Below are 25,635 nucleotides of genomic sequence, written 5' to 3' on the forward strand. Positions count from 1 at the left end.
AAACTGATCATTGGGGATAATTTGCCCCAAGGCAAAAGTTTATTGTTGAGCCACTGAAATATTGAGTCAATGAATCAATTGGTTGGATGATTAAAAATTAATCAATTTTTAAATTTCAAAGGTTTAGTTACTCAAATGTGAATATCCATATTTCTTTGTTATAAAACTGTACAAATGATGAAAGATAAAAAAAACAGATACACAACAGTTAAAACAGACCAGACAGAAATAACAACAGACTAAGAGAAGAACAAGTAAATACTAAAACATTTCAAAAAATTCTAAATATAAATATATGTTGTTTTTTTGAGTTAAGTTACAGTAATATCACAGAAGAACAATTACAATCTGAATCACAGGGACACTTACATACAGTAGAGAGGCCAAGGGTTTTATTTTCATTACTTCTATTCATTTATTCTAGTTTTTACGAAATCTGAAGTTACTGTGAAATTGATAAAAGTGCCAAAGTATCTTCATATAAATGCTTAAAACATATTTTAGGATATACATTACATAAATATAACAATTATAATGTATATGATATAAATATGATTGTATTTGTAACATTATATATAATGAGCATATGACAGGGCCGGTGTCGCCCCGCCCCCTGGTGGTCAGACGGTGGCACTGCATCCACAGTGAGCGGCCCCCGGAAATCTCGCTGGATCAAATCCCTCGCGCGCTTCCTGTGACGCGTTAATCCACTTGTTGAGCGGAAGAGGAGGAGGAAGTTTTAATCTTCGACAACACAACGCGTCTCGTATAATGTCCGTTTGATAGCGCCGGGGGGAGCCGTGAACCGACCCGGCGGGAGGGCGAGCACCATGTTCGGCTGGAGGGCAGCCGGTGTCCTCGGGGCCTCGGCCGCTGCAGCGGGAGGCGTCGCGTACTTCGTCTGGAGCCTCGCGACGACGACGACGCCTGACACCGGGCCCGCGGAGGAGGGCGGTGGAAGTCCCGCTCGGGAGGCAGAAGACAAGGATGAGGAGGAGAGGGAGGAGAGTGAGGAGGCGACGGCCGGACAAACTGTCGCGGGCGAAGACGCCGAGTCGCCTGTTGCTGCGGACGAGGTAAAAAAAAGTCGTCCGAGGTAAAAAACAAACAATTAAAAAACGCGTCTGTACCGGGACTCGACCTCTGCAAGGTGGAGAGGAGTGTGTGTGTGTGTGTGTGTGTGAGTGAATCTACGTCTACAGTAAACACCTGGTTCGATCCCCAAACACGGACGGATTACGTCTAATAATGGGCCGCCGGGCGCCGACATGTGAAAGCCCCGCCCCTTAAAGGGATAGTTCATTGATTTTGAAGCGGGTTGGAAATGGACTGTATTTATACAGCGCCTTTCTAGTCATATAGACCACTCAAAGCGCGTTACAGTAAAGTCACATTGACCCATTCACATACATTCACACAGCGCTGCTATTTACCATTCATACACTGTCGGAAGCGCCGTCAGAGGCAAGTTAGGGTTAAGTTAGGGTTGTGTGTACTGGCGGAAGCCGGGATCGAACGAACGACTGTACGTCCTGAGCCACAGTCGCCCGTTGTATGAGTTACTTATGCATAGTTGACATGCGACCTTATGGAGATGGTGATGAGCGATGTCATTTAACGGAGTTTGGAGGAGTGGTGGAAGCAGCCACTGTTTCAGAGGGGACCAGCGAAAACGTCTTTTTCGCCACATTTTTAAATGTTACCTTAAAAAATATACATATATCCGTTCAATTGGACGGTAAAGGATGTATTTTTTTTTAACTGCTATAGTTTGCCGCCAGACAGACGTATACACGGCCGAAGTACGCTTGAAAAAAAAAAGTGCAAACTTAAACGTGTCTGGCGGAAAACTGAAGCAGTGAAAAAATACATCCTTCAGCGTACATTAAACGGATATATATTTTTTTAAGGTAAGCATTTAAAAATGTGGCGAACAAGACGTTTTTCGATGGTCCCCTCTGCAACAGTGGGACTGAAACTCACGCTACTTCCACTTCTCCTCCAAACTCCTGTCGATTATTTTCTCTGTTAGTTGTTTGGTCCATTAAGGGCAATCGTGTTTCCCCAAACCCCAAGATGATGTTTTGTATAAGATATAAAAATCAAATCTGATGTGCGTCTTTTCGTGCTGCAGTCCAGGCCCGGCAAGTCTGGGAGGACGCAGGTTCTGGTTCTGGGTCTGGACGGAGCCGGCAAAACCAGTCTGCTGCACCGCCTGGCCTCGGGCGGCCTGGAGCAGGACATGCAGCCGACTCAGGGCTTCAACGCCGTCTCCATCAACAGGGAGGACATGCACGTGGAGTTCCTCGAAAGTGAGTCTTGAGTTCTCTTTTCACCCAACACCTTGAATAAGCGGAGACGAAAGATGGACGACGGTGAGTGTGATGACTGACTGTCTGTTGTCTTGTCTGTCAGTTGGCGGTAAAGAGGAGCTGCGACCGTACTGGCAGAAGTACATGTCCAGGGCTCTTCTGCTGGTGTTCGTTGTCGACTCCTCCAGCCCACAGCTCTTCTCTGTCGCCAAGAGACACTTACACGAGCTGCTGACCTCTGACCCCAGCCTGCCTTTAATGGTGCTGGCCAACAAACAGGTGAGCGTGACAGAAGAACACTCACAGAGTGTTTCAGACAATAGCCTGAGAAACCTCTCGTCTCCAAATAACCTGGCTCAGTTTATAAGTAGAGACTTTTAAATGCAGCTTCGTTAGTTTGTGTTAACATACGATATGATAATCCTTTATTTGGGTGTTACAGCTGCAAAGCAGAATATATAAAAAAGCATCACACGAAGTTGGAGAAAACTCAAGAGTCTTGGTATGAATTAATAAATATATACTCCTTTACATAAGTTTGGATTCTTCATAATTAGAGGTTTTCTGTCTGAGTTTTCCTGTTCATGTTCTGTTGGGTTGAATCATAAGACAAGTAGTGTTGCAAAGTTGTCATATCAAAATCCAACATAAATCGCAGGAACGGATCTAATTAGAGCTACAACAGTTAATCAATTAGTAATCGACTACTAAATTAGTCACCAACTATTTTGATAATTGATGAATCGGTTCAAGTAGTTTTTATGGAGAGAAAAAAGTCAAAATTCTCTCATTTCAGCTTCTTAAATGTGACTATTTTCTGGTTTCTTTGCTCCTCCGTGACAGTAAACTGAACATCTTTGGTGTGTGAACAAAACAAAAAGATCATCTTGAGGTTTTGGGGAAACACGATCGACATTTTTCACCCTTTTTATGACATTTTATGAACCAAACAACTGATCGATTAACTGAGAAAATAATCTAATCGATAATGAAAATAATTGTTAGTTGCAGCCCTAGATCTAATTCAGGGTAAGATTACTTCGATCGTTGGTCTTCAAGTCTTAAAAAACGACGAGATATTTTATTTATATTGTCTCAAAACACATAGGAATTTCTTTCCTGCTGTTTTCAGAGGTCCGTCCTCTCCAGAATCTTAAAAAGAGAAAGTATCCACAGAAGAATTGGTTTAATAAAGTCAGATCTCAGTTACACATTTAGAGATCCATCTCCACTCATGTCGTCTCCGTGTTTCCCAGGATCTCCCGGGCGCCTGCAGCATCACCGACCTCCACGACGCCCTGTCCCTGTCCGAGGTCGGGGACCGCAGGTTGTTCCTCATCGGGACCCACGCGAAGAAGAAGGCGGAGCTGAGCTCGGGCCTTCAGGACGCTCGGGACCTGATCGTCCAGATGGTCTGTGAGGGCAGATGAGTCGGTCGCCGGTGGTCGACGCTTAATCCTGTGGGTTTTTTTGTTAAAATTTAAAAAGGTTCTTTGCACTTTACACCAGGCTTGCTGAAACTCGTACTCTATTTATTTGTGAGAAAATTGTTTCGGTACGTTACAGTTGGGTTTAAAGAGCATTTTAGTTTCACCTCCACCAAATGACCACATCTGATTGATAACTTTTTTTCCCCCCAGACAGATCTGGGAAATCTTATCTTTTCAAATTTCATTCTTGCCAAAAAAAAATTATTTTAGTTCAAATGTTTTCACTTTACAAGACTGTTACCGATTGCTATTAATTCATGACTTAAACGTCACACTGTAGATGATGATGATGATACACGAGCAACATGTGCTGCCTTCAGTGAATTCATTTCCATCTCAGGACATCTGAGCTTTATCACCAGCAACGAGCCAACCGTTCGTCAGCATCGTAGTTTTTCTTTCTTTTTCTTGTGCGTGAAAACGAAAATGTAAGAGTACGCTTGTAACATCCTAATATTTTTACTAATTAGAACGTTATCATAATCTTATTCATGCGTCATTATCTGGAAAAATACCTCAACAAAGAGACCTAAAGAGGTCACGGTTCCTACGCAGTACGGAAAAAGATACATTTGCCCAAAATGACTGAGTTTAAATATCAATATTTTAATCTGAGAATCAGTCCCAGAACAGGTGATGCCGGAATTGGAGGCATTAATATTTCAATATCAAGACGCACGTGAACATCACAATCAACTTTCTGGAGAAACCGTGACTTTCTATGTGTGAAGTGCAACATGAGAGCAGCAACACAGTCATAATGTAATATGTTGAATTTTAAAATTATTTACTTAATAAACATCTACAACAGCTATTTTTTTTTACTCGGATTTCAAATGTGGTCCGAAAAAAAATCTACAGAGAAGCCTGGAAATTTGAGTCTGGAATTCTGGAATGGAAAATGTGTAGGAACCCTGAAAGCTGCACTGGGCAGGAAAATAAACATATCATGCTCCGACACCAACTGACCGTTAACAATAATTTTATATTTGGTCTCATTAAATCTGTGCGATCGCCAAAATTTCAAGCACAAAAATGAACTTTTCAGAATAAGTAGTTAAACTCCCGGGACACGTCGACGGGCTTTCTGTTGTGCCGTTAATATTTTTGAATAGCCACAGTTGTTGAATGTCTAAATAACACAGCTGTTTATTGGAGTGGTTGCTCCAGTAATCTGTCGTTTTATTTTACTTTGACACTACATGATGTGAGTGTTGGTTCACAGCTTTAAAAGCACAGTGTCTGTCATCTTTGAAAATAAAATGGTGATTTACTGGGAGGGTTTTTTTGCAAAGAGAATTTAAACCACTTATGTTTTTGATAATATTTCTGGGATGAGCTTCATGTGTTTTTGCCGATCAAAGCTTTTTTTACTCCTTATTTTTTGGGGGATAGAGGTGAACAATGTTGTTGAATAGCCTTCATATGTACAGATTTCTAAGAGCACTTTTAGGGAGGAAAAAAAAAGTCAAAATTCCATCTCAGCTTTTACCAATGTCCCTTTTTAAGTATTGTATGAAAAGATTTTTTCCCCCCAGTTTGATAGTCTCACGCTATAAACTGTAAGGATTAAAAAAAATTGTTCTTCCGGCTCTGCGCTGGATCTCGTTCGGTTTGTGGACGAGATATTAAAGGGCCAAGATTCAGCATTTCAGACATTTGAGAATGATATAGAAACATCTAGCGACGCGTCTACTTAATTTTGAACTTTGTATATCTCCCACTTAGTTATTTTATTATATCATATCTTTTTATCATTTACATATCAAAATAAATGTGCCGAAGCTCAAAGTCTGAATTAGAAAAAAAATTTAATAATCTTCAAAATCCGTTGGTCATGTTCTAGACTGTATACACTGTTTTTCATATTTAAATAAAAACATTTACAGTAAATTGCTGTGGGAATTTTCTTTGTTATTTTTGGTATTGAACACATGAAGGACAGTTTCTCCATAAACTAATAATAATAACAACTTATCTGAGAATGACAAAAAATTTGAGAGTTACCATTTGGCTTCCAAGAAGGTGGTGGTGACAGCAGAGGTGGAAGAGGAGGCGGAGACGACGACTCGTGAGGAGACGACAACCACCAGCCAAACAGTTGTCGCTCAAGCTGCTCAGCCGCGTGTACGTGCGGCCCACGGTGAGGTGGAGAGGGTGGTGTCTTTTTGGGTTCATTTTGAGTCTCCATTTTGTTTTTCTGCCACTATTTTAGTCATTTTGCATCTCCATTGGGTTGTTTTGCATCACTTCTGAGTTATTAGCTTTGGCAATGTAAACTTTTATTTCCCATGCAGGGACGATGTCGCCCCCTGGTGGTCAGACTGTAGCACAGCCTTCACAATGAGCAGCCCTAGAAATGTCGTTGGATCAAATTCTTTGCGCGCTTTCTGCAAAAACAAAATGAGTGGAAACAAGCTAGTTTGCTGTACTGTCTGACCACGGGCGGCCTTCAGTACGACTTGGAGCCGACTCAGGGCATCAACACTGCCGCCATGAAGAGAGAGGGCCTGCGCATCCTGTTCCTCGGCGGTGAGTCTGAGCTCTTGAATACACCTTGAATAGCGGAGACAAAGATGGACGACGGTGAATGTGATGACCGTCTGTCTGTTGTCTTGTCTGTCAGTTGGAGGTAAAGAGGCGCTGCGACCCTTTTGGCCCGACTACCTCCAGAAGGCTCTGCTGCTGGTGTATGTGGTCGACTCCTCCAGCCCACAGCTTTTGCCACTGGCCAAGAAACACTTACACGAGCTGCTGACCTCCGACCCCCACTTGCCTTTAATGGTGCTGGCCAACCAACAGGTGAGTGTGACAGAAGAACACTGTGTTTTAGACAATACCCTGAGAAACCTCTCGTCTTCAAATAACCTGGCTCAGTTCGTAATTAGAGACTTTGGAATGCAGCTTCTTCAGTTTGTGTTCAGACGAGCCGGTGAGATTCATCTCCACCAAGATGTCTCCTCATGTCGTCTCGCTCACGTTTTGCTGGATCTTCCAGGCGCCTGCAACCTCAACAACCTCTACAACGCCCTGCCGGAGGGTCGGACGCCGCAGGTTGTTCCTCATCGGCACCCAGGTGAAGAAGGGGGAGGCGGAGCTGAGCTCAGGCCTCGAGCCCCCAGATGGTTTATTATAGTTCGAAATGGTATTTTATATAGTTTGATCTTGCTGTTTCTTTGTTAATTTCTGATTGTCTGTCTTGTTCGACTGTGTATCTTGTATTTTGGGTATTTTCACAAATAAAGTTTCTTTAAAAAAGTTGGTGAGGGCGAGATGAGTCACTGTGGATTACAGCTGGTCGTCACTTCATCCTGTGTTCTTGTTAAAATGAATCTGGTCGTCACTTCATCCTGTGTTCTTGTTAAGATGAAAACGGTTCTTTGCACTTTACACCAGGTTGGCTGACACACTTGTTATATATGATAATAATATAGATCTATGGTTGACGACGTGTCTTGTCTCCCCCCATCCCGGGCGGGCGGCTCCCCTCACCAGTCCCTGACCGTGGATGAAGAAAGTCTCGCAGCCAGAGGAGCAGCTGAGTTTTTGCCTGGTCACAGTGCGCTGTCTGGTTCCCTCTCCATCATCATCATCGTCGTCGTCGGGCTGTTGAACTCCACAGAGGCGCCGGCTGGAGGTGAAAACCCAAAGTCCGAGCGTGCTAGTAGCTTAGCGTGCTAGTAGCGTAGCCTGCTACTAGCCTAGCATGCTAGTAGCTTAGCGTCCTAGTAGCGTAGCATGCTAGTAGCTTAGCGTGCTAGTAGCGTAGCATGCTAGTAGCTAAGCGTGCTGATAGTTTAGCCAAAAGACCCTTGCTTTGGTAATTACTCCAAAAAAAAGTGACGGACTGTACCTCACTGCTTATTACTCTCCATGAACTCTTATTTGACGAACATTAACAGTGGACAATAAACAATACAGTTTCACGTTATTTCGTGAGATAACTGCCAGCTGCTCATTGTGACACGTCATTCCTCCAGCCCGTAATTCATGTCGCTTGAATGAAAATGATGTTGGTATGGATCAGTATCACGTCATAACGTGAAAGTGTGACGCCATCGACAGGCGGCGAGTCGACGCTTTCCAGCCTGAAAGTGGAGATGAGGTCGGAAAAGCAAGGCAAACACAACAGTTCAGAGTTTATGGATATTTGTTGTTTGATATTTTCAGTCTCATGTCTGTTGTTGGTGTTTGCAGGGATCAAGTCCAGATTCGGTCCATCCAACAGGTGAAGTAACATCTCTTTGTTAGAAGAAATGTCTTTCTTTTTCAGATGCAGCCACTCTTACCTTCTCTTACCTTGTTAAGATGATAATGGCGACCGCGTTGTACCTCGAATAGACTCGTTACCTCGTTTGGATATTTTTTCATGTATCATTTTCATATATTTTCTGTTTTCGAGTGCCCGACCCTCAAGGGTTTACAGTTTTAAGACACCAGAATTACAGTTCTTCCATTACATAGATAATTGCTGTTTTACAACTTCGTCCCGAACAAAATATTCTGCGCTTTTCCCCCCATGAGCTTGGCAAACAAAATCAGCTACGGAAAAAAACATTTTATCTCGTCGTCATCAAGCCAGAAGAGGAAATTGACTTTGAAATTAAAATCATGGTAAAAAGCTTCACTGGCTGGTGTTTCCATAGGAGCAGTGACTTAAGGGGGCTTTTAAATCGATGGGACGTCGTTAAATATGATCAGAAATTTTGGCCGACACTGCACATTTGTTGAGCGCGCTGCTGGAACACTAGAGCGAGATTCAAGAGCAACTCTTCCTCAGGCGACGGAGAATTTGAATGTAAGACGCGATCAGGGAGGGATATTACGGTAAGGCCGCACTGCATGAAAACCCCTCGTTACAAAGATGACGGCACATTTGAGAGATCCGTGCTGCGACATCCATAGAGACGCGGAAGAGAGTGATATGAATCATCCTTCCTATTTTCAATACGTGGACGAGAGCGTGTGTGGCGTTCGCAGAGAGAACGGGACGGGCCCGAATACTTGACCCTTGACCGTGAGGGGACCCGGTGACTCTGGCCACTTTGAGGAATCACCTTCATCCTACGATTTGTCCTTGATTTAAAACAATTTTTTGTTGATATGACCCTATAAATCCTGATGGGAGTGGTGTCTTCCAGAAGGACGGTAGAGAGTACGAAAAACGATGTGGATCATATCTCATTGCCTTTGCGGCCACCAGATCTCGACCCAGTTGATTTTGGACCAGCGTCCGTCTCCACCACCACCATCATCAAAAACCCTTTTGGGAGAATTGGCGTTCCTTCCCCTTTTCAAAATGAAAAGCCGCTGCGATGAAAACTCTTGGCTCGGATAAAGTTGTGTCTCCGAGTTTGATTAGTGGCCCGAGAGTTAAAACCCCAAGAGCGGCATCAGTTTTTCGGATGTTGCAGGCGGCTCTGCCAGAAAGTCGAAAAACCCTCAACAGAAACACGGAAACCCACAGAGCGATGGCATGTTTCCCCCCCCCGAGGCCCAGCGTGCCTGAAATACACTTTTGAATTTAATGCTGATTTGTGCTGTGGGGTTGATTTTTGTTTTCCGCAGGATCTCGGAGCTGGCGCAGCACAAAACCTCAGAAACAATTTGAGAAACAACTCTTCCTTCATGTGCCTCATGTTCACTTGGTTGCGAGACGAACCTCTGCTGCAGCCGCTCAATCCCACGGCTGCAGCAGAGGTTCGTGCGCTGGGGTTCGTTGATCTGGCGTGAAATCGAATCCGCCGGCGTTTTGTTGTCGTCTGTTTTTTTTTTGCTTTTCTTTGAGTGCAATTTCTCCGAGACGACATAGTCGCAGACGGATGTCTGGAGTGGAAAAGTGAACGGAGGTCACATTGGATTGAATACGTTCTAACTATTTGGGGGTTGTTTTGTTTTTCTTGTTTTTTTTCCGTTGTTATTGTATTTTTAGGGCACAATGTGAATACAATGTCTGTTTGCACTCGATACTCAAGTGCAATAACTAACTGTGCAATATTTATATTTCATATTTTTTAATATCCCATGTGCAACTATTGCGCCTGCTCTGTATATAGTATGTATATACCTTTGGTGTTTTTTTATTTAATGTTATTTTTTCGTTAAATTTTGTTATCGGCCCTCTGGTCTTCGGGGGTCGTCCTCCGAGTTCAGGTTCGAGTTCAAATGTTTTTAGGAATAAATAGTCTGTGTGAAAGAAGTTGACAAATGCGACACCTGCTGGTCATTTGTTGCAACTGCTTTTCTTGATATTTCTAATTATTTTGCAGAACAGACTTTTTGTACATTCTGAAGAAAACGTTACGGTCACTCGGCTGCGCAGTGACAGGCCACACAATGAAACATTACGTTACTTTACTTTATTATAATCCATGCACCAGCAGAACATTTGAGAATCAAAGACAATTGGGTTCTTGTTTGAAATGAAACACGTTTCTTACGGTCATCGAAGGTCATGACACAAAATCATTTTTGCCCAAAATTGAAGAAAAAAAACACACCTTGATCATTTTTCGCAATTTGGAAAAATGCTTATTTTGCTTCTGCATCCCAGATTTTTTATAATTGCAGCTGCATTAGTGGAGAAGCTTTCGTCTTTTTTTCTCTATTGATCAGCGGGCCCGCCTCTGCGCTCGGGACCTTTCCAAGAATCCAATACCTGTCCAAGCACAGAAGAGACTTCTCAGCAGGGGACGGCCCCGCGAGGTGAGCGCACCCCCAACAATATTGATGGCATGGTCTGTGTTTGCAAGCTTTTTCTTTTCTTTTTCTTTTTGTTGTTGTTGTTGTTGTGCAGCATTGACATATTTGTGCAATATGTTTGCAAAGCCAAAAGAGGGTAATGACTCGGAAGTGGCTCTGATGCTCTTTTGGCTCAGACTCCATCCAGGGGAAAGTTGTAAAGTGACGTTCAGGCCCGATGCCAGTCGCATCCCGACAGGAGGAGAAGACGTGGTGGTGGTGTAGTTCCTGCCCTCCGGGGCTTTTGTTTTGAAATGTGGCCCCCTAAGTGTTTTTCTGACTCAGCTGTCAGATTAAAAGCCCGAGTGTAATCCGATCGGAAGCCCACAGGCAGGAAGTGCAGCTCCCAGCAGAAATAATAATAATAATAATAATAATAATAATTATGATGATGATGATTCACTGTAATTGATGATGACGGCGATCACATGCTGGTCTGGTTCCATCAGGAGAGGTCTCACTGTGTGGAGGAAAAAACACACCAGGCTCAGGCTGATGAACAACATGCACACAGTCGATGTGATGACTGTTATGTCTGATAATTACTGTACCCTGCTCCTCCACGTCCAATCACATCAGTCTGACGTCCAGTCTGTTTGTTTCTAAATCAAATTATGTAGCAGCAACATATATATATATATATATATATATATATATATATATATATATATATATATATATATATATATATATATCAATTTAAATTGAGTATCTTTGGGGTTTGGGCTGTTGTTTGGAAACGAGAGCTTATTGATGAGGTCACTTTTGGATTTGGGAAGTAAATGAGTGACTTCTATGCAACATAATCATAATTTATATAAAAGTAAGTGGTTTGTTTTTATACAACGACAGTCAGATAAGGCAAAATTCGTGACACACAAAGGTATTAAATAACTAAAATCTACATGTCACATATGTCTTAGTGATGAAATTGTTTCATCACTCAGCTCTGAACTAAAATCAAAACAATTTCCATTGAATTCTTGTTGATTGGCCACAAAAGATTAAGAATTTCCTCTATTTTTTCAATTACTGTTTTTAAATTTTCATAAATCCAATGAAAAGACCAGAAGTTAGAAGTATCATCCGTTGTCGGCTTTGGACTTCTAATGTGATTCGTTTGACAGTAAGAAAAACAATCTTTGACAGTCGTAATCAGTCAGAAATGATTTTGCAGAGACGACATTTGGTTTGTTGGTTTTTTTCCCTCAAGAACAAAAGATGCATTTAACTGTCTTGATTACGAGTTTAATGTTTTTTAAGGTTGCAGATGATTTTCCAGTCGTACCTCCGTCATCAGCTGAGCACTGACACTCATCCATTGTTCTGCCCCCCCGGCTGGAGACTGTTGTTTTGTCCCAACGTACGATAGTGGACGTGGTGGTAATTAGCTTCCCTGTTCCCGCAGGAAGGACGGGGAGGTGGGCTGCGTCTTCGGGAAGACCCCGCGTCCTTCCTCCAAGACGTCCCAGTACGAGTGCATTGTCCGCCTGTCAACACCCAGAACCAGGGGCGGCGGTTCCCAGGACGCCGGGTAAAAAAGACCCCCATCAGACACTGAACCCGCCCTGCAGAGTCAAATCAAACTGAGCCAAAACACAAACCGATGTGTGCGTTATCTAATAACCTCATTTAAGAATGTATTTATTATATGTTAAAAAAAACAGATGTGATCTTAAATAAGTCAAGTAACCAATTGGTAGTCAGAAAATGTATTATTCGGATCATTTTTTAAACGTTTTTATACCCAAAAAAAGCCCAAAATGTGAGGGTTTTCTGAATGGCTGTGCTTCATATTACCGTAAATCAAATACATTTGGGGTCAGACCACACGCGTCGGCCCTTGGGACGTAAGATAAGCATGTTTTTGAATCAAACAACTGCTTTACAGTTGAGAAATATGTACAGTATGTAGAGCAGCTCCACGTCGACCTCCTTGCGGTTTCTGTTTTAGAGATTATTTCCACATCCAACGCTCCAGTTTACCTCCAGATCACCACGCGTTGGCTCCCGGCGTCCACGCTCACAACCAAAAAAGTCCAGAATTGAATATACGCATTGTAAGGTGTAAAATATGAGACGACCAGAGAAGAGGCGCGTGTCCAAACGCTATAACGTCCCCGCTCCTGCGCGAGGAGGAAGCCCAAGCGTTTGGGCCCTCATCTGTTATTCCAGGGTGAGACTGTGGGAGAGTCGAGGAGCGGAGAGACAATGGAGCTCATTGTCCCAGAGTTCAGGACCCCTGGGGCCAAGTCTTTTTATAACACCCACCCCCCCACAACACGGCAGCCGCAGGATATGTTGTTGTTGTTGTTGTTGTTGGGCAGACGGAGGTTTGTATTCTGACCTCAATACGCTGAGTGACTGACACGACACCGACGGCTGTTTGACAGTAACGACCTGCAGTTGAAAACTAAAACCTCACGACTTGTTGCTTTAGAGAGTAATGGGGAAAAAATAAGTTCAATGAATCAGACAAAACTCATGGCAGATAAGAGGCACGTGGCAGATAAACATAAAAACATGAAACCCGATTAGAAGAAGCACATCTGGTGACATGACGCTTGCAGACTTGGATTACTTACATTGAAACTTTACATTTTCTGGCAATGATCATTTGAACAGTCGAGGTACTGTATGTACATGATGATATGCAGAAACTGAGATGTCTCTCCATTAGATCGCGTCTTAACCACTGAGCCACCTGTACATTCATAGATATTATAGTTCATAAGCATTATGCAGTCAAATGTGAAGTACTCTCACTTCCAATGAGCTTCTTTTTCAGGCCTTTTGTGGAACAGTCGTTTGGTGGAAAGCTCCGGTAACGGCCGAGTCAGATGTGTTTCACACGTACTTTTATCATAAATAATCTATGAACCTGTAGAAATGGGGACTGGAGCTGTTGGTGGAGCAACTTTGAAGAGAAAGAAGATTAATGTCTGTCGTGTTTTTCCAAGACAATTTAATTTCAGGTGTTTATTTCCATGTGGTGTACAGTACGGTATAGTACGGTACGATAAAAAAATCTCTCATAAAATTAAACTTTATTCTTATTTTTTTCTCGAAAATATTATTTTATTTTCTAAATGCAAAATGGAAAAAATAAAATCTTCATCTGTCCATTTTTTAAAATGAGCCTCACCCTAAAAAGCATATAAATCTTATTCACTCCTGCACACAACCTGTCCGAAGACCACCATAGTCAGTGCTTTTCAAATTCTAATGATAAACAATAAAGCTTTCAAGTTTTATTATTATTATAGTTTGAGTTTCTTGCATCTTTTGCATCGATGCTTTCGAAATGCGTTAAAACCACAGAAACCAGGCGACGCCTAACTGCAAACTGCCACGATGAGCGAAGACACCAGACAGGAAGTTAAAAAAAACGAAAAGAAAGGAAGTAATAAAAAATAAAAAAAAAGTTTGAAAATAATAAAAAAAATGACTAGGATTTGAAAATATGTTTGAATTCCTCAGCCAGTTTGAGGGATCTGGTCGGAGAACGATCCAAACGTGTGCGTCAGCGTCTCGGCTCCTCTGTTGAACACCATCATCATCACCATGTGCATGGAAACCTTGAACGACACTTTTCTGGATTGCGACGTGATGATTTATGGAAGATTGAGGGTTTTTTTTTTTAATCTCTGATTTCTTTGGCAGCGTCAGTCCAGAGAAGGTGAAACACGTCTCCAGCGTCTCTCTCTGTCTAACGTCTGCAGCTTTTGCCTCGACGTGATTTAGTGATTTAGGTTTTTCATTTTTACAGTTGAGCTGGATTTAGATTTTTTTTATATCACCACCATGTGTGTATGAATCCGTCTCCATAACGAGGTCGGTAAATATTGACTTCTCTGTGAATTTCTGCAGCAGATTTTGATTTGGGACAGACGGGTGTGCCGAGAACACTCAGTCGGAGAATTGCAAGAATCCCTTGTAGTGAAACTAAAAGTCAACAAACCACAGTGGAAGACTAGTAAGTGAGGTCAGATAAAGTTTTTTCGGCCCGGTGGTTAAAAACAGGACGGTGACCGAACGGTCCGATCAGTGTCACATGATGAAAAAGGAGCCAGAAGTCAGAGAGAAGCGACGCGGGCCGAGTCTGGCTGCCACCGAACGACAGATTCCTCGCAGCTCTGTGGAGTTTTCTTAGCAACAGACAAAACCAGACTCAATTCAAATTCTGCGCACACACACACACACACACACTCACTCACGCACACACAAGCGCTGGTCGGCTCTTATGGCGACGCATCAGACAGTGACGGGCGGAGAGCTGAGGCACACGAGCAGGTGTTTCACCATCCGGCCTCTGTGACCTCTGACCCTTTCACCTGACCCCTTTAAATTGCCTGTAATATTAGTAATCAGAAAAAAAACCTGTCACCTCGGATACTTAATACTAATAAAAATATACACCTCTAACAAAATATGTCTTATTAATATTCCCCGAAATATTCCTTTCAGTGCGTTGAAAGGAACAACAAACAACAACAAACAACAACAAAACATTTGTCGGAGGTGCACACAAGGCCGTGCACCAATAGGAAATACAGCACTGCTTTGTCTTTTGCCTCCATGGCTGAAATAGTTCAAAGGGAAATCCTGTCCTGAAACACTGCGACATAAAGTAATATTCAAAAGCAGGTGGCAAAGGTTGAGAAAGTTGCTCAGTAACTGCTGTTAATCCATAACTCTGTCGACTGCTGCTGCTGACAGACAGCATCACGTCGTCACAGCAGTGAGTCCAGTTACAGTGGCGAGCAAATCCAAACTGTGAGTGAGTACGAGCGAACTGTAAAAGGGGGCGGGGCCTGGGAAATATTGTTTTGGATGATTTTGTACGTTTTCAGCGACGGTTTGAGCAACTGTGTGTGTGTGTGTGTGTGTGCGCTTGTTTTTCTTTAGTGGGTGTCAGTTTTTTTTATTTCTATTAACACTCACCCCCCCAAGAAACAGACACACACCACAATGTGTGTGTGTGTGTGTGTGTGTGTGTTGTGTGCAGAAATAGAACAAGACAAGTTCAATCCTTTCAAGGGAGTTTTGATTGTGTAAAATGAATTAGTCAGAGAGTGAACTAAGAAAAGGCCAGTAGACGTGACTGTACGGAAATGTTCATACTTCGTGTGTGTGTGTGTGTGTGTGTGTGTGTGTGTGTGTGTGTGCGTGTGCAGCGGGTGTGTGTGTTTAATGAGCAGCTGAACTACCTGTTGGGTCGGTGTTGGTTTCTGTCGAGCTGGTTGTCGGAGGAGAGTTTTTCCCACGACCGCAGTGTTGTCCCTCCCGAGCTCCTCTCACGCAGGAAACCTCGTCTCCGTCAGTGTCTCGGCACACGAACGAGAGGGAGCTGGGGATTCGATCACACCGCTGGTTGTCCGATTGAGCAGCAGACGTTTTTTACAACACCGGCCACTGAAAATGATCCTTTTAATCTTCTCACGAGCTCACATCGACCTAAATGAGCTCAGGAGGACTCCATCCCACCATTGTGTGACTCGGGCTTCCTCCGTGCGTTTGATCCCCCAGCTGCATGGTACAGTGGCGTCGACGCAACAAAGCTCTACTCAGTTTAACTTATAATAACAATATGTTTATTTCTTGTAAACATGGCGGTTACACAACAAAAAAACACAAACACCTTCACATTCTGTAAGTTCGAAATAGCTTCATAGATACAAAAGAGAGAGAGAGAGCGAGCACACGCAGACGGAGGCGTACGAGGAGGAGGAGGAGGAGGAGGAGGAGGTCGGGGGGGAGGTCTTCATGTCCGAGACGAAACGGGGTCGGCGTGGAGCCGGGGGGCGTCCGGGGAAACGTCTCAGTCCAACACCGAGCCCAGTTCAGCTGGGAAACCCTCCGCCTGCCGCCACTTTGCGTTGCGTAGCTTGAACCATTTCTGGAAGGAAACAAATGAGACAAAGAAAGTGATGAGCAAACCCACGGGGATGGGGATCATCAGGTGACAGTTGGGTTTTTCTGCTCTGGCACACGCAGGAGGTGTAGCACACAAACCGCCGCGCAGCCCGAAACGCGAGCGCGATGAGCTCACGCAGCCATGACACTAATATTCCTGAGAAGTTCACAGGTGGAGTTCTGGTTTTGTCGAAAAGGATTTGTACCAAAACTATTGAGTTCTCCAAACTCCATTGTTACGCTTTTCATCACCCTCGGGCCACACGGCTACATTTACGTGTACACAATGACTCAACACTTGGCCTCAGGTCTCTTCCTGAGTCTAATACCCAATAGTCCTGTTTACATGTTGTGTGCTGTGGTTACTGGGAGCGCTCAAGCAAGACACGACATGGGGATAAACTTGAGCACAAATAAAATATTTTGACATGGTGTCTATTAAGGGGTTGTCACCGCACCAAACACGTCGGTTTAGTCTGTCATAATATTCATAAATGAGTAAGATGTTCTATACAACTGTCATGCCAGTGCAATAAAATGCTATAGTTGGTACATATGAGCTTGGAATAGAGTCCGGGTCCGTCAACAGAAATGAAGGAATGACAATTTGTTATTTTAGGGGGAGTGACATGGAACACAATGTTATTCTTTAAACTTCCTGTTTCCTTGTTCCAAAAATCCTCTTCCTGTTGAAAACAGCAGGGAATCTGGAGCCTATTAACTGTCAATGTTAACGTCCTGACGTTAGCAAACTAACGTGACATTAAAATGGCTAAAGTTAGTAACACACATGATTGCAAGCTATTGAATGCTAACATTTAGCTTGTAGTAATGTTTGGCTTTGTAACATGCTAACATTAGCAAGTAAAAATCAATGTTAAAAGCCATTGAATTTTAATGCTAACATTTAGCATCTGGCAATTGGCTTCATAGCATGCTAACGTTAGCAAGTAAACATCCATGTTAAAACTCATTGAATTTAGATGTTGACATTAAGCATGTAATGTTAGCAAACTAACGTGATATCAACATGGCTAAAGTTAGCATGTTAACATCCATGATTGTAGCTAGTGAGTGCTAACATTCCTTCTACCATTGTAACATGGTAACATTAGCAAGTTAACATCCATGTTAAAAGCTATTGAATTTAGATGTTGACATTTAGCATGTAGGCTAACGTAAGTAAACTAACATGATAACATGGCTAAAGTTAGCAAGTTAACATTCATGATTGTAGCTATTGAATGCTGACATTGAGCGTGTGACATTTAGCTTCGTAGCATGCTAAGGTTAGGAAATAAACATCCATGTTAAAGCAATTTCAAAAACATAGCTAAAGTTAGCATGATAACATTCATGATTGTAGCTATGGAGTGCTAACATTTCTGTTAGCATTGTAACACGCTAACATTAGCAAGTAAACTTCCATGTTAAAAGCGATTGAATTTAGATGCTGACATTTAGCATGTAATGTTAGTAAACTAACGTGATGTTAACATGGCTGAAGTTAGCATGTTAACACCAATGATTATAGCTATTGAATGCTAACATTTAGCGTGTAATGTTTGCTTTGTAGCATGCTAACCTTAGCAAGTAAACATCATGTTAAAAGCTGATAGTCCTTAGTAGTCTAAGCATACATTAGAGAATATTATAAAAAGATTGAAAGGGTGGGGGACAGTTATGTTTCAACATACTAACTTTTGTCCAGGATAAAATAAATAAAGGGTTACAGGCTGGTTTGTGTTGAACGTGAATAATTATTTTTGTGCAACTTTTGACTGCAATGTGCAATGGCTGCAAACTGAGCAGCGTACGTTCTCCATCTAATTTCCTTTATGACTCATTATCTTCATAATCACATTATGGTCACATTTCTTGGCGAAAAAAATAAATAAAAAATGTGGTCGCTGGCTCACGCAGACACACAGCGAGGTTGTATCAGGCACAGCCGCAGAAAAACAAATGTTTCCATATAACTTTTGTCAAGCAGAACGCTGCTGGCTCCGACCGGAGCCCGTTCCTCCGGGTCCAGATGCCTGTCAGCACCACGACCACGCGGCCTAATGACTCGCAAAACTCCCGGCCAGACGATGACCGCACTGAGTGCTGTGTGACACGCAGCCGTGACCCGCCGCCTCGCTATTGTGCGGCTTCTCTTGTCGTCAAGGGATCCACAACAACGCCGACATCATCTGGGTGAACGCCGAGAGGGGGGGGGGGGGGGGGGGGGGGAGGGGGTTCATCTGTGCAGCCTGCAGACACAAGACGGACTGGATGAGCGAGACACATGAGCCTGGCAGGCAGGACGGTGTCCACATTCTTTTTACTCGGGACACATGAGATTCCAATTTGCAGTCGTCTGGGTTTGCGCTTAGAAAACTCAGAGACGATATCAACTGAAGAAATAGTACGGGAACACTTGGCTGTAACTCAATCTGGATTTGATCCGGACATCAATTCTAAAGAAAAGACCAACTGCAGCTCATCAATACATATTTCTCAACTTAGTTTAAAAAGGCCACCGTCTAATGTTTAGTACTTTGTTTTGTACAAAAGCTCTCTGAAGTCCTGCGACAGCATTGCACTCACGCTATTTCTGAACAATAACGTCAAGATTTATAATCCCGCTCCCCTCACAATGGCGCCTGTGTCATTTCCCGCCCCCCCGATGACTTCAACTGGATTACATAACAAGCTCTTTCACACTCGACCCTTTACCTTTAAAGAGCCGCGCTGCGCTGAAAGCAAATAATAAAAAAAGAATAAAAAAAACCTGTGAAAGGAGCTCAAACATGGGGCCCGTCGTAAATGCCGTTAGGGGTTAGGGGAGTGGTCCGCTGCGCGGGGGCGTGTTCCTTCTCAAATGAGGGGGCTTTGTGAGCAAAATCCTAAAACACTCCAAGAGGAGGTGCGCAGCAGGAAGAAGAAAAAGAAAAGCTGAGGAAGCCGGGAAAGAAGTGAGGTTCTTTTGGTGAGGGGCCAGACCTTGACCTCACCCTGCCTGGACTGGGCTTCCCTGTCGGCTTGGCTCTGGCAAATTTCTTTTTCCTTTTTCTTTTCCTCCACCACCTTTTGCGTCCAATGAATTCGCACCGGTCACGGACGACCGGAGGAGCGAGGAATTAGGGAGCGGTTTGACTTCAAACAAGCGTTCAATAAGCCGGCCCGAAGGAGCCGAACATAATCCTCCTCGGTGCGGCTGAGCTGGATAGAATCTGATGTCGTCATAAGTAATGGCGGGGCGAAGATGGGGCCTGGCAGCGATCGCATAGTTACTAGCAGTTCACTCCATCGAGCGGGAAAATCCTTCAGAGTAGCAAAATGTTTTTCCCACTGAGGGACACGTCCTGTCCATATAGATGTGCAGACGAGCACCAGGATGAAGATACGGATCAGATGCAGGCCCATCGTCTAGTTAGTGTCGGCTAACTTTAGTTAACCAGAGTGAGCAACTTTGGACGTTTTTTTATACAGAAGCTATTTCGAGACCCGCTGACAAGAAGAGTTGGAAAATGAATCGGCTCCAGCTGTCGCATTAATTGAGATTCGATTTTGAAAGATATTTGCGACAACTCATCTGAGAGCCTCTTCGACCTACGACCTTCAGTTACCCATACAACCCCCCTGGTCACCATTGCACACTTCTTTCCTAATCGATATTTGACCCGTGTGACGTCCCAACCACAACTATTTCCTTGGACAGTCGATCGATCACCTCATCTATGAAGCAAGAGGAAAATGTCGAATGTCACCTGCAGCTTTTCCTACGGCTCAAGATGTTGTCACCTAATGTTGTCGCGTTGGAAAGTGTGAAAAATTAGACAATCCTCACGGTTGAAGACGTTGAAACTATCATGTTTGCCATTAACAAGGAGCAAAAGATGATTTCGCTGCTCTTACAGTACAAAGTCCTTCACGTGACCTTTTCTCTTCTAACTACTCGACGCACCCGTTCAGGGAACGCGTCAGAATGAAACGTGTCTGCAGATTCTTGCTGTGCCCGCGTAACTCTGCGGCCCCGACAGATCCGGACGAACCGGTCGGTGGAGTCGGAGGAGGTGGAATTAATCGCCGACAGGGCGCTGCAGTGTTTGCGCTGGGAGAGAGCACCGTGACGCCGCGTCGCACCGGAGTCAGTCCGACGAGAGGGAAGGCTGAAGGAAGAATTTGCCTGTGAAATGAGCCCGACGGGACGTCGAGTCAAATCACAGGATTTACATGCGGAGCTCCACCTTCCAGTGGGCAAACAACGGAAAATGTTCATTCCAAGAGCAAAGACATCCGCCCTTCACTCCTTCTGTTGCGGCGACTTGTATCCGTCGGAGGGAATGTGCGTTATCGCTGCGGCGAAGCTTCACATCTGGCTCCTGATGTGAAAAGCTGCACGGACGTGACGGCGCGGGGCCAAGCACATTCCTCAGATAGAGGCACGGAGGGAGTGCTCACATGTGGGAGACATCGAATACCTACTAATGTGATGTTTTATATAATTAAATGTCAGTTTGTTTTTTTTAGTCACCGACTGTAACCGCATCCTCAAATCTTACTCCCCTTCATAAAGGTTTTCCAACTTCACCGTTGCTGCCTGGTCCTTTATTAACTCATCGACGGAGAGAAAATTCAAAAAAGGCCGTTACATTGTTTGGATATGATCCATACGTTGTTTTTTTTGCGGTTTACATACGTACTGAACTATACCACACAACTGTTGCCTTGACTGATTGTGACTTTGTTCTTATGATTTGATTTTCTCATGTTTTTCGATCCTATTTTTCTAATATTTCTTAATGTCAGAGGGTTAGAAGTTTAAAAGTTGTCGAAATAACAAATAACAGGGACAAATATGAAGATAAAAAATATTGCTCTGTTGCTCACAAAGTCCGTCCAAATGAAAACCGCCAGCGACCGTCAGCTCTGCGCTACTGTATCTCACAATACCACTTTACGCTACATCCCTTTCTCGGCTGACGTAGATGCGGTGGAAAGCTCCGGCAGCGGCCCTTGAGTCAACGATGAACTCTTACACTCAACCTCCTTCAGAGTTTGACTTCTCGAGCACGAATTTAAAATCGGTTTCCATATCTCACAGAAACATAAAGTAGTGCTGCAACTCCATCATTCGCTAGTCTGTTGTTCATTGTTTCTCATTTAATCGACTTCCTTTGCCATAAACTGTAAAAAAAAAAATATCTAACCATAAGCAAATGGGGTGTTGTGTTTTTTGCTTTTTGTGTGTATTGGTTAGTTTCATGGATTTAGGGTTGGATACCGTGAACTAGTTCTTGTTCTGAACGCGCCGGCACTAGCCCATGCTATACTTGTCCTTATAGAAATAAAGATTACATAGATTGCAGGACTTTCAGCTTATTACACAAGACATTTGTCCTTGAAAATGATGATTAATTGCTGCCAATTCATTTTCTTTCCACTACTCACTCAACCCATCCTTTCAGCTGTACGTTAAAAAGTATGCGACGCCGACGAGGAGCCAAACAAATGAGCACGCAGGTCTGGGTTTTGTTTGTGTTTGTTCTCCTTGTAAATGGAATTCAAGTTCAAGAAGTTCCCCCCACAACCCGAAACACACGAACTCTGTCTAAACTCCCCGTCGGGCCCTGAACAGACGCACCAGTGTTTGTGAGGATGAACAGCGGGTTCGCTCCCGGAGCTGCAGGACTCTCCGCTCTGACGTGACTTCATTGTGTGGGGAGAAAAACACACGCACACGCACACACGAGCTGGAGCCGAGCCGCTCCGCTGACGACCGATGGGGCGCCGCCTCTGCGGTCGGGGCTTGTTTGCACACAAATGGGGAACTGTCGTGACACAAACGTTTTGACGGAAACATTGACCGGCCGCGTCGCAGGCCACCGACCTGCTCCGCAAATCACAGATCCACAGTCACTTACTTTGACTTTCAGACAAATCCCCTCCTCTGCTCTTGACCTCTACTCAGAGGTCACGTGTGACACTGACACACCCTCATCGCTTGACATGAAGCTCGGATTTCATAAAGTCAAGTTTTCCCTGAGTCCATGCCTCATGTTTTTTTTTGACTGTCAGATCTGTAAAACCTCTGAAATGTGCACAGAAGTAAAGTAAATCTTACTCAGGTACAGTTTCAGGTACTTTTGTTTTCTTCTTTACTAGTTACATTAACAAATTAAAGATCAGAAATGTAAATGTATTGCATACTGTAAAAAACAAAATGCAATACTGTAGTTACTGTCATCATCAGCCAAAAAAATGAAAAAGCAAAAAATTCGACCATTCGATCCACTAATAGGAAGGTTTCTAATGGATCCTCTACCTTCATCATTCATAATTAGCATATTTGGTTTAGCTGATGTAATGATGCGGTAGCTAAACCCTTAAAAAAACAACCTTCACACTTTCTACTGGAAACATTTCTGCGTTATTCTACATATCTCGCTTTACAAAAGTGCACAGAATCACCGCTCACTGATATTATAGCCTACAAAATATATGTCTTATGATATCATAAGTCTCTACTCTATTAAAGAAATACCTCAGGGGAAAAAAAAACCCAAAACACTAAATCATCTTAATTGAGAACACAAGGTATATTACAGTGATCTACAGTACGAGAGACTCCAGTCACATTATTCCAATATTTCATGACGAGCTGCATCTGTTGAGTTGGAGAAATCAGGAAGACTTTTCATTCCACACAGAGGAGAGGGAGAAGAGGAGAGAAGAGGAGGGGGAGAAGAGGAGGGGGAGAAGAGGAGAGGAGAGGGAGAAGAGGAGAGGGAGAAGAGGAGGGGGAGAAGAGGAGAGGGAGAAGAGGAGAGGGAGAAGAGGAGAGAAGAGGAGAGGGAGAAGAGGAGAGGGAGAAGAGGAGAGGAGAGAAGAGGAGAGAAGAGGAGAGAAGAGGAGAGGGAGAAGAGGAGAGAAGAGGAGAGGGAGAAGAGGAGAGGGAGAAGAGGAGAGGAGAGAAGAGGAGAGAAGAGGAGAGGGAGAAGAGGAGAGAAGAGGAGAGGGAGAAGAGGAGAGAAGAGGAGAGGGAGAAGAGGAGAGAAGAGGAGGGGGAGAAGAGGAGAGAAGAGGAGGGGGAGAAGAGGAGAGAAGAGGAGAGGGAGAAGAGGAGAGGGAGAAGAGGAGAGAAGAGGAGAGGGAGAAGAGGAGGGGGAGAAGAGGAGAGGGAGAAGAGGAGAGAAGAGGAGAGGGAGAAGAGGAGAGGGAGAAGAGGAGGGGGAGAAGAGGAGAGGGAGAAGAGGAGAGAAGAGGAGAGGGAGAAGAGGAGGGGGAGAAGAGGAGAGGGAGAAGAGGAGAGAAGAGGAGAGGGAGAAGAGGAGAGGGAGAAGAGGAGGGGGAGAAGAGGAGAGGGAGAAGAGGAGAGAAGAGGAGAGGGAGAAGAGGAGAGAAGAGGAGGGGGAGAAGAGGAGAGAAGAGGAGAGGGAGAAGAGGAGAGGGAGAAGAGGAGAGGAGAGGGAGAAGAGGAGAGGGAGAAGAGGAGAGGAGAGGAGAGGGAGAAGAGGAGAGAAGAGGAGAGGAGAGGGAGAAGAGGAGAGGGAGAAGAGGAGAGAAGAGGAGAGGAGAGGGAGAAGAGGAGAGGAGGGGGAGAAGAGGAGAGGGAGAAGAGGAGAGGAGAGGGAGAAGAGGAGAGGAGAGGGAGGAGAGGGAGAAGAGGAGAGAAGAGGAGAGGAGAGGGAGAAGAGGAGAGGGAGAAGAGGAGAGGAGGGGGAGAAGAGGAGAGGGAGAAGAGAAGAGGAGAGGGAGAAGAGAAGAGGAGAGGGAGAAGAGGAGAGGGAGAAGAGGAGAGGAGAGGGAGGAGAGGGAGAAGAGGAGAGAAGAGGAGAGGAGAGGGAGAAGAGGAGAGGGAGAAGAGGAGGGGGAGAAGAGGAGAGGAGAGGGAGAAGAGGAGAGGGAGAAGAGGAGAGGAGAGGGAGGAGAGGAGAGGAGAGGAGAGGGAGAAGAGGAGAGGAGGGGGAGAAGAGGAGAGGGAGAAGAGGAGCCGTCACTCACCAGCGTGTCCTCCTCCGACAGTCCGCACTCGGCGGCGATCAGCATGAGCGTCGTGCCGTCCGGGAACCTGCAGCCCTTGAAGTTCTCCTCCAGCACTTTGACCTGCTCCTCGGACAGAGGCGGAAGCCCGATCGCCTGCGAGGCCATTTGCTCCCGGTTCCCTTCTTCGCCGGGGTTGTTGAAACAGTTCAGCCTCCTCGGGACGGGACGAGGCGGCGGGCGACGCGCAGCGCAGGAGGCACCGCGGTGCGTAAAAGACGCGCAGACGGATGATGGAGCGTGTGGAGCTGGTGCGACTGACAGCTCCGGTGGTGTGTGTCCGTGTGTGTGTGTGTGTGTGTGAGGGTGCGTGCTGAGACTTTACTACTGTCAACAGAGGCGCGTCATCATGAGGCCAGTCCCACCGGCAGGCCCCGCCCCCAAACGCAACAGGAGGAGGAGGAGGAGGAGGATCATCATATTGTAGATATTGTAAGTATATATGTTGACTGATACATGCACCTTTATAACACCAAAAAAAATTATTCCTCATATGTAACCTGTTACCTACCTGGCAATAAAACTGATTCTGATTCTGATAAAACATCCAGCAAACAGGCCCCATCACAAAAAACTGCTTATTATTATTCTCCTATGGATCAAACCAATAACTGTTTTGTTATCGATAAATAATTATGAACCATATTTGCCTGTTGTGGAATCACAAGGAAACCCTACAATCTACAATCTGCACTGACAGAATATTTATGTTATAAGGACAAAAAGACAGTAAAATACAGTCCATTAAAATCCCATTGGTTAAATATTTAATATGTTTATACTGTATGATTCCTATTAAGACGGTTAGAGTCATTCTTAATTGCACAACAATAATAATTCTACAGACGGGAGCAGTCGCAGCCTAATCTTATAATGAACCCTCGAACAGAAAGTTAAGGACTATAAAAAAAAGAATTATATTGCAAATGTTATGAGAGGGATAGAGATTAAAAGTTGCATAGCAACAAATCTGCCGGCTGTTGCTAAGTACAACAGCCCTTGTTTATGTCCTATTACTGGATTATTGAAGTGATATTCTTTTCTTTTTCTTTCTTCAGGTTACGAAACCCGAAGAGCCAAGGATAAAGGAATAATCCACACTCTCGCTTCTTCACTTTCATCTTAATCCATCTCTGTTTGTATTC

General features: G+C 44.2%; 3 protein-coding genes and 1 long non-coding RNA gene across 7 annotated transcripts; 2 read left to right on the plus strand and 2 right to left on the minus strand.

The window, feature by feature from the left end:
- Positions 1-660: 660 nt before the first annotated feature.
- arl9 (ADP-ribosylation factor-like 9) lies at positions 661-5,695 on the plus strand. Its single transcript, XM_035649624.2, has 4 exons — positions 661-1,076; positions 2,135-2,312; positions 2,416-2,591; positions 3,569-5,695. Exons 1-4 carry the CDS (start codon positions 831-833, stop codon positions 3,740-3,742), a joined length of 774 nt encoding a protein of 257 aa, XP_035505517.2. The 5' UTR covers positions 661-830; the 3' UTR covers positions 3,743-5,695.
- A 410-nt stretch (positions 5,696-6,105) lies between these two features.
- Positions 6,106-18,660, plus strand: LOC118319324. 4 transcript variants are annotated; one of them, XM_035649627.2, is made up of 7 exons: positions 6,106-7,198; positions 7,298-7,439; positions 7,868-7,907; positions 8,000-8,030; positions 10,418-10,507; positions 11,956-12,077; positions 18,453-18,660. In XM_035649627.2, the coding sequence occupies exons 1-7, from the start codon at positions 7,076-7,078 to the stop codon at positions 18,574-18,576; spliced, it is 672 nt and encodes a 223-aa protein (XP_035505520.2). In that variant the 5' UTR covers positions 6,106-7,075; the 3' UTR covers positions 18,577-18,660. The 4 variants fall into 4 exon arrangements, with proteins under 4 accessions (XP_035505520.2, XP_047190353.1, XP_047190354.1 ...); XM_047334397.1 differs by lacking the exon at positions 7,868-7,907 and having other exon boundaries at positions 11,952-12,077; XM_047334398.1 differs by lacking the exon at positions 7,868-7,907.
- Positions 10,147-11,969, minus strand: LOC124850516. Its single transcript, XR_007031446.1, has 2 exons — positions 11,832-11,969; positions 10,147-11,003 (listed from the first exon to the last, which is right to left on the minus strand). It is a non-coding gene; the product is annotated as an uncharacterized LOC124850516 (long non-coding RNA).
- On the minus strand, positions 16,115-24,786 carry hopx (HOP homeobox). Its single transcript, XM_035649628.2, has 2 exons — positions 24,452-24,786; positions 16,115-16,442 (listed from the first exon to the last, which is right to left on the minus strand). The coding sequence occupies exons 1-2, from the start codon at positions 24,596-24,598 to the stop codon at positions 16,365-16,367; spliced, it is 225 nt and encodes a 74-aa protein (XP_035505521.1). The 5' UTR covers positions 24,599-24,786; the 3' UTR covers positions 16,115-16,364.
- Positions 24,787-25,635: the final 849 nt, after the last annotated feature.

Source organism: Scophthalmus maximus, chromosome 9 (genome assembly GCF_022379125.1).
Source record: "Scophthalmus maximus strain ysfricsl-2021 chromosome 9, ASM2237912v1, whole genome shotgun sequence".
Classification (NCBI taxonomy): Eukaryota; Metazoa; Chordata; class Actinopteri; order Pleuronectiformes; family Scophthalmidae; genus Scophthalmus; species Scophthalmus maximus.

What these genes read in the sequence shown, in the direction of transcription:
- arl9 (XM_035649624.2), top strand. Translation starts at nt 831, where the DNA reads ATGTTCGGCTGGAGGGCAGCCGGTGTCCTCGGGGCCTCGGCCGCTGCA. An exon ending in CGCCTGTTGCTGCGGACGAG is followed by an intron (nt 1,077 to 2,134) that starts GTAAAAAAAAGT and finishes TTCGTGCTGCAG; the next exon opens with TCCAGGCCCGGCAAGTCTGG. An exon ending in TGGTGCTGGCCAACAAACAG is followed by an intron (nt 2,592 to 3,568) that starts GTGAGCGTGACA and finishes CGTGTTTCCCAG; the next exon opens with GATCTCCCGGGCGCCTGCAG.
- LOC118319324 (XM_035649627.2), top strand. Translation starts at nt 7,076, where the DNA reads ATGAGTCACTGTGGATTACAGCTGGTCGTCACTTCATCCTGTGTTCTT. An exon ending in AGATTCGGTCCATCCAACAG is followed by an intron (nt 8,031 to 10,417) that starts GTGAAGTAACAT and finishes TCTATTGATCAG; the next exon opens with CGGGCCCGCCTCTGCGCTCG. An exon ending in GGCGGTTCCCAGGACGCCGG is followed by an intron (nt 12,078 to 18,452) that starts GTAAAAAAGACC and finishes TTTGTCAAGCAG; the next exon opens with AACGCTGCTGGCTCCGACCG.
- hopx (XM_035649628.2), bottom strand. Translation starts at nt 24,598, where the DNA reads ATGGCCTCGCAGGCGATCGGGCTTCCGCCTCTGTCCGAGGAGCAGGTC. An exon ending in TGTCGGAGGAGGACACGCTG is followed by an intron (nt 16,443 to 24,451) that starts GTGAGTGACGGC and finishes GTTTCCTTCCAG; the next exon opens with AAATGGTTCAAGCTACGCAA.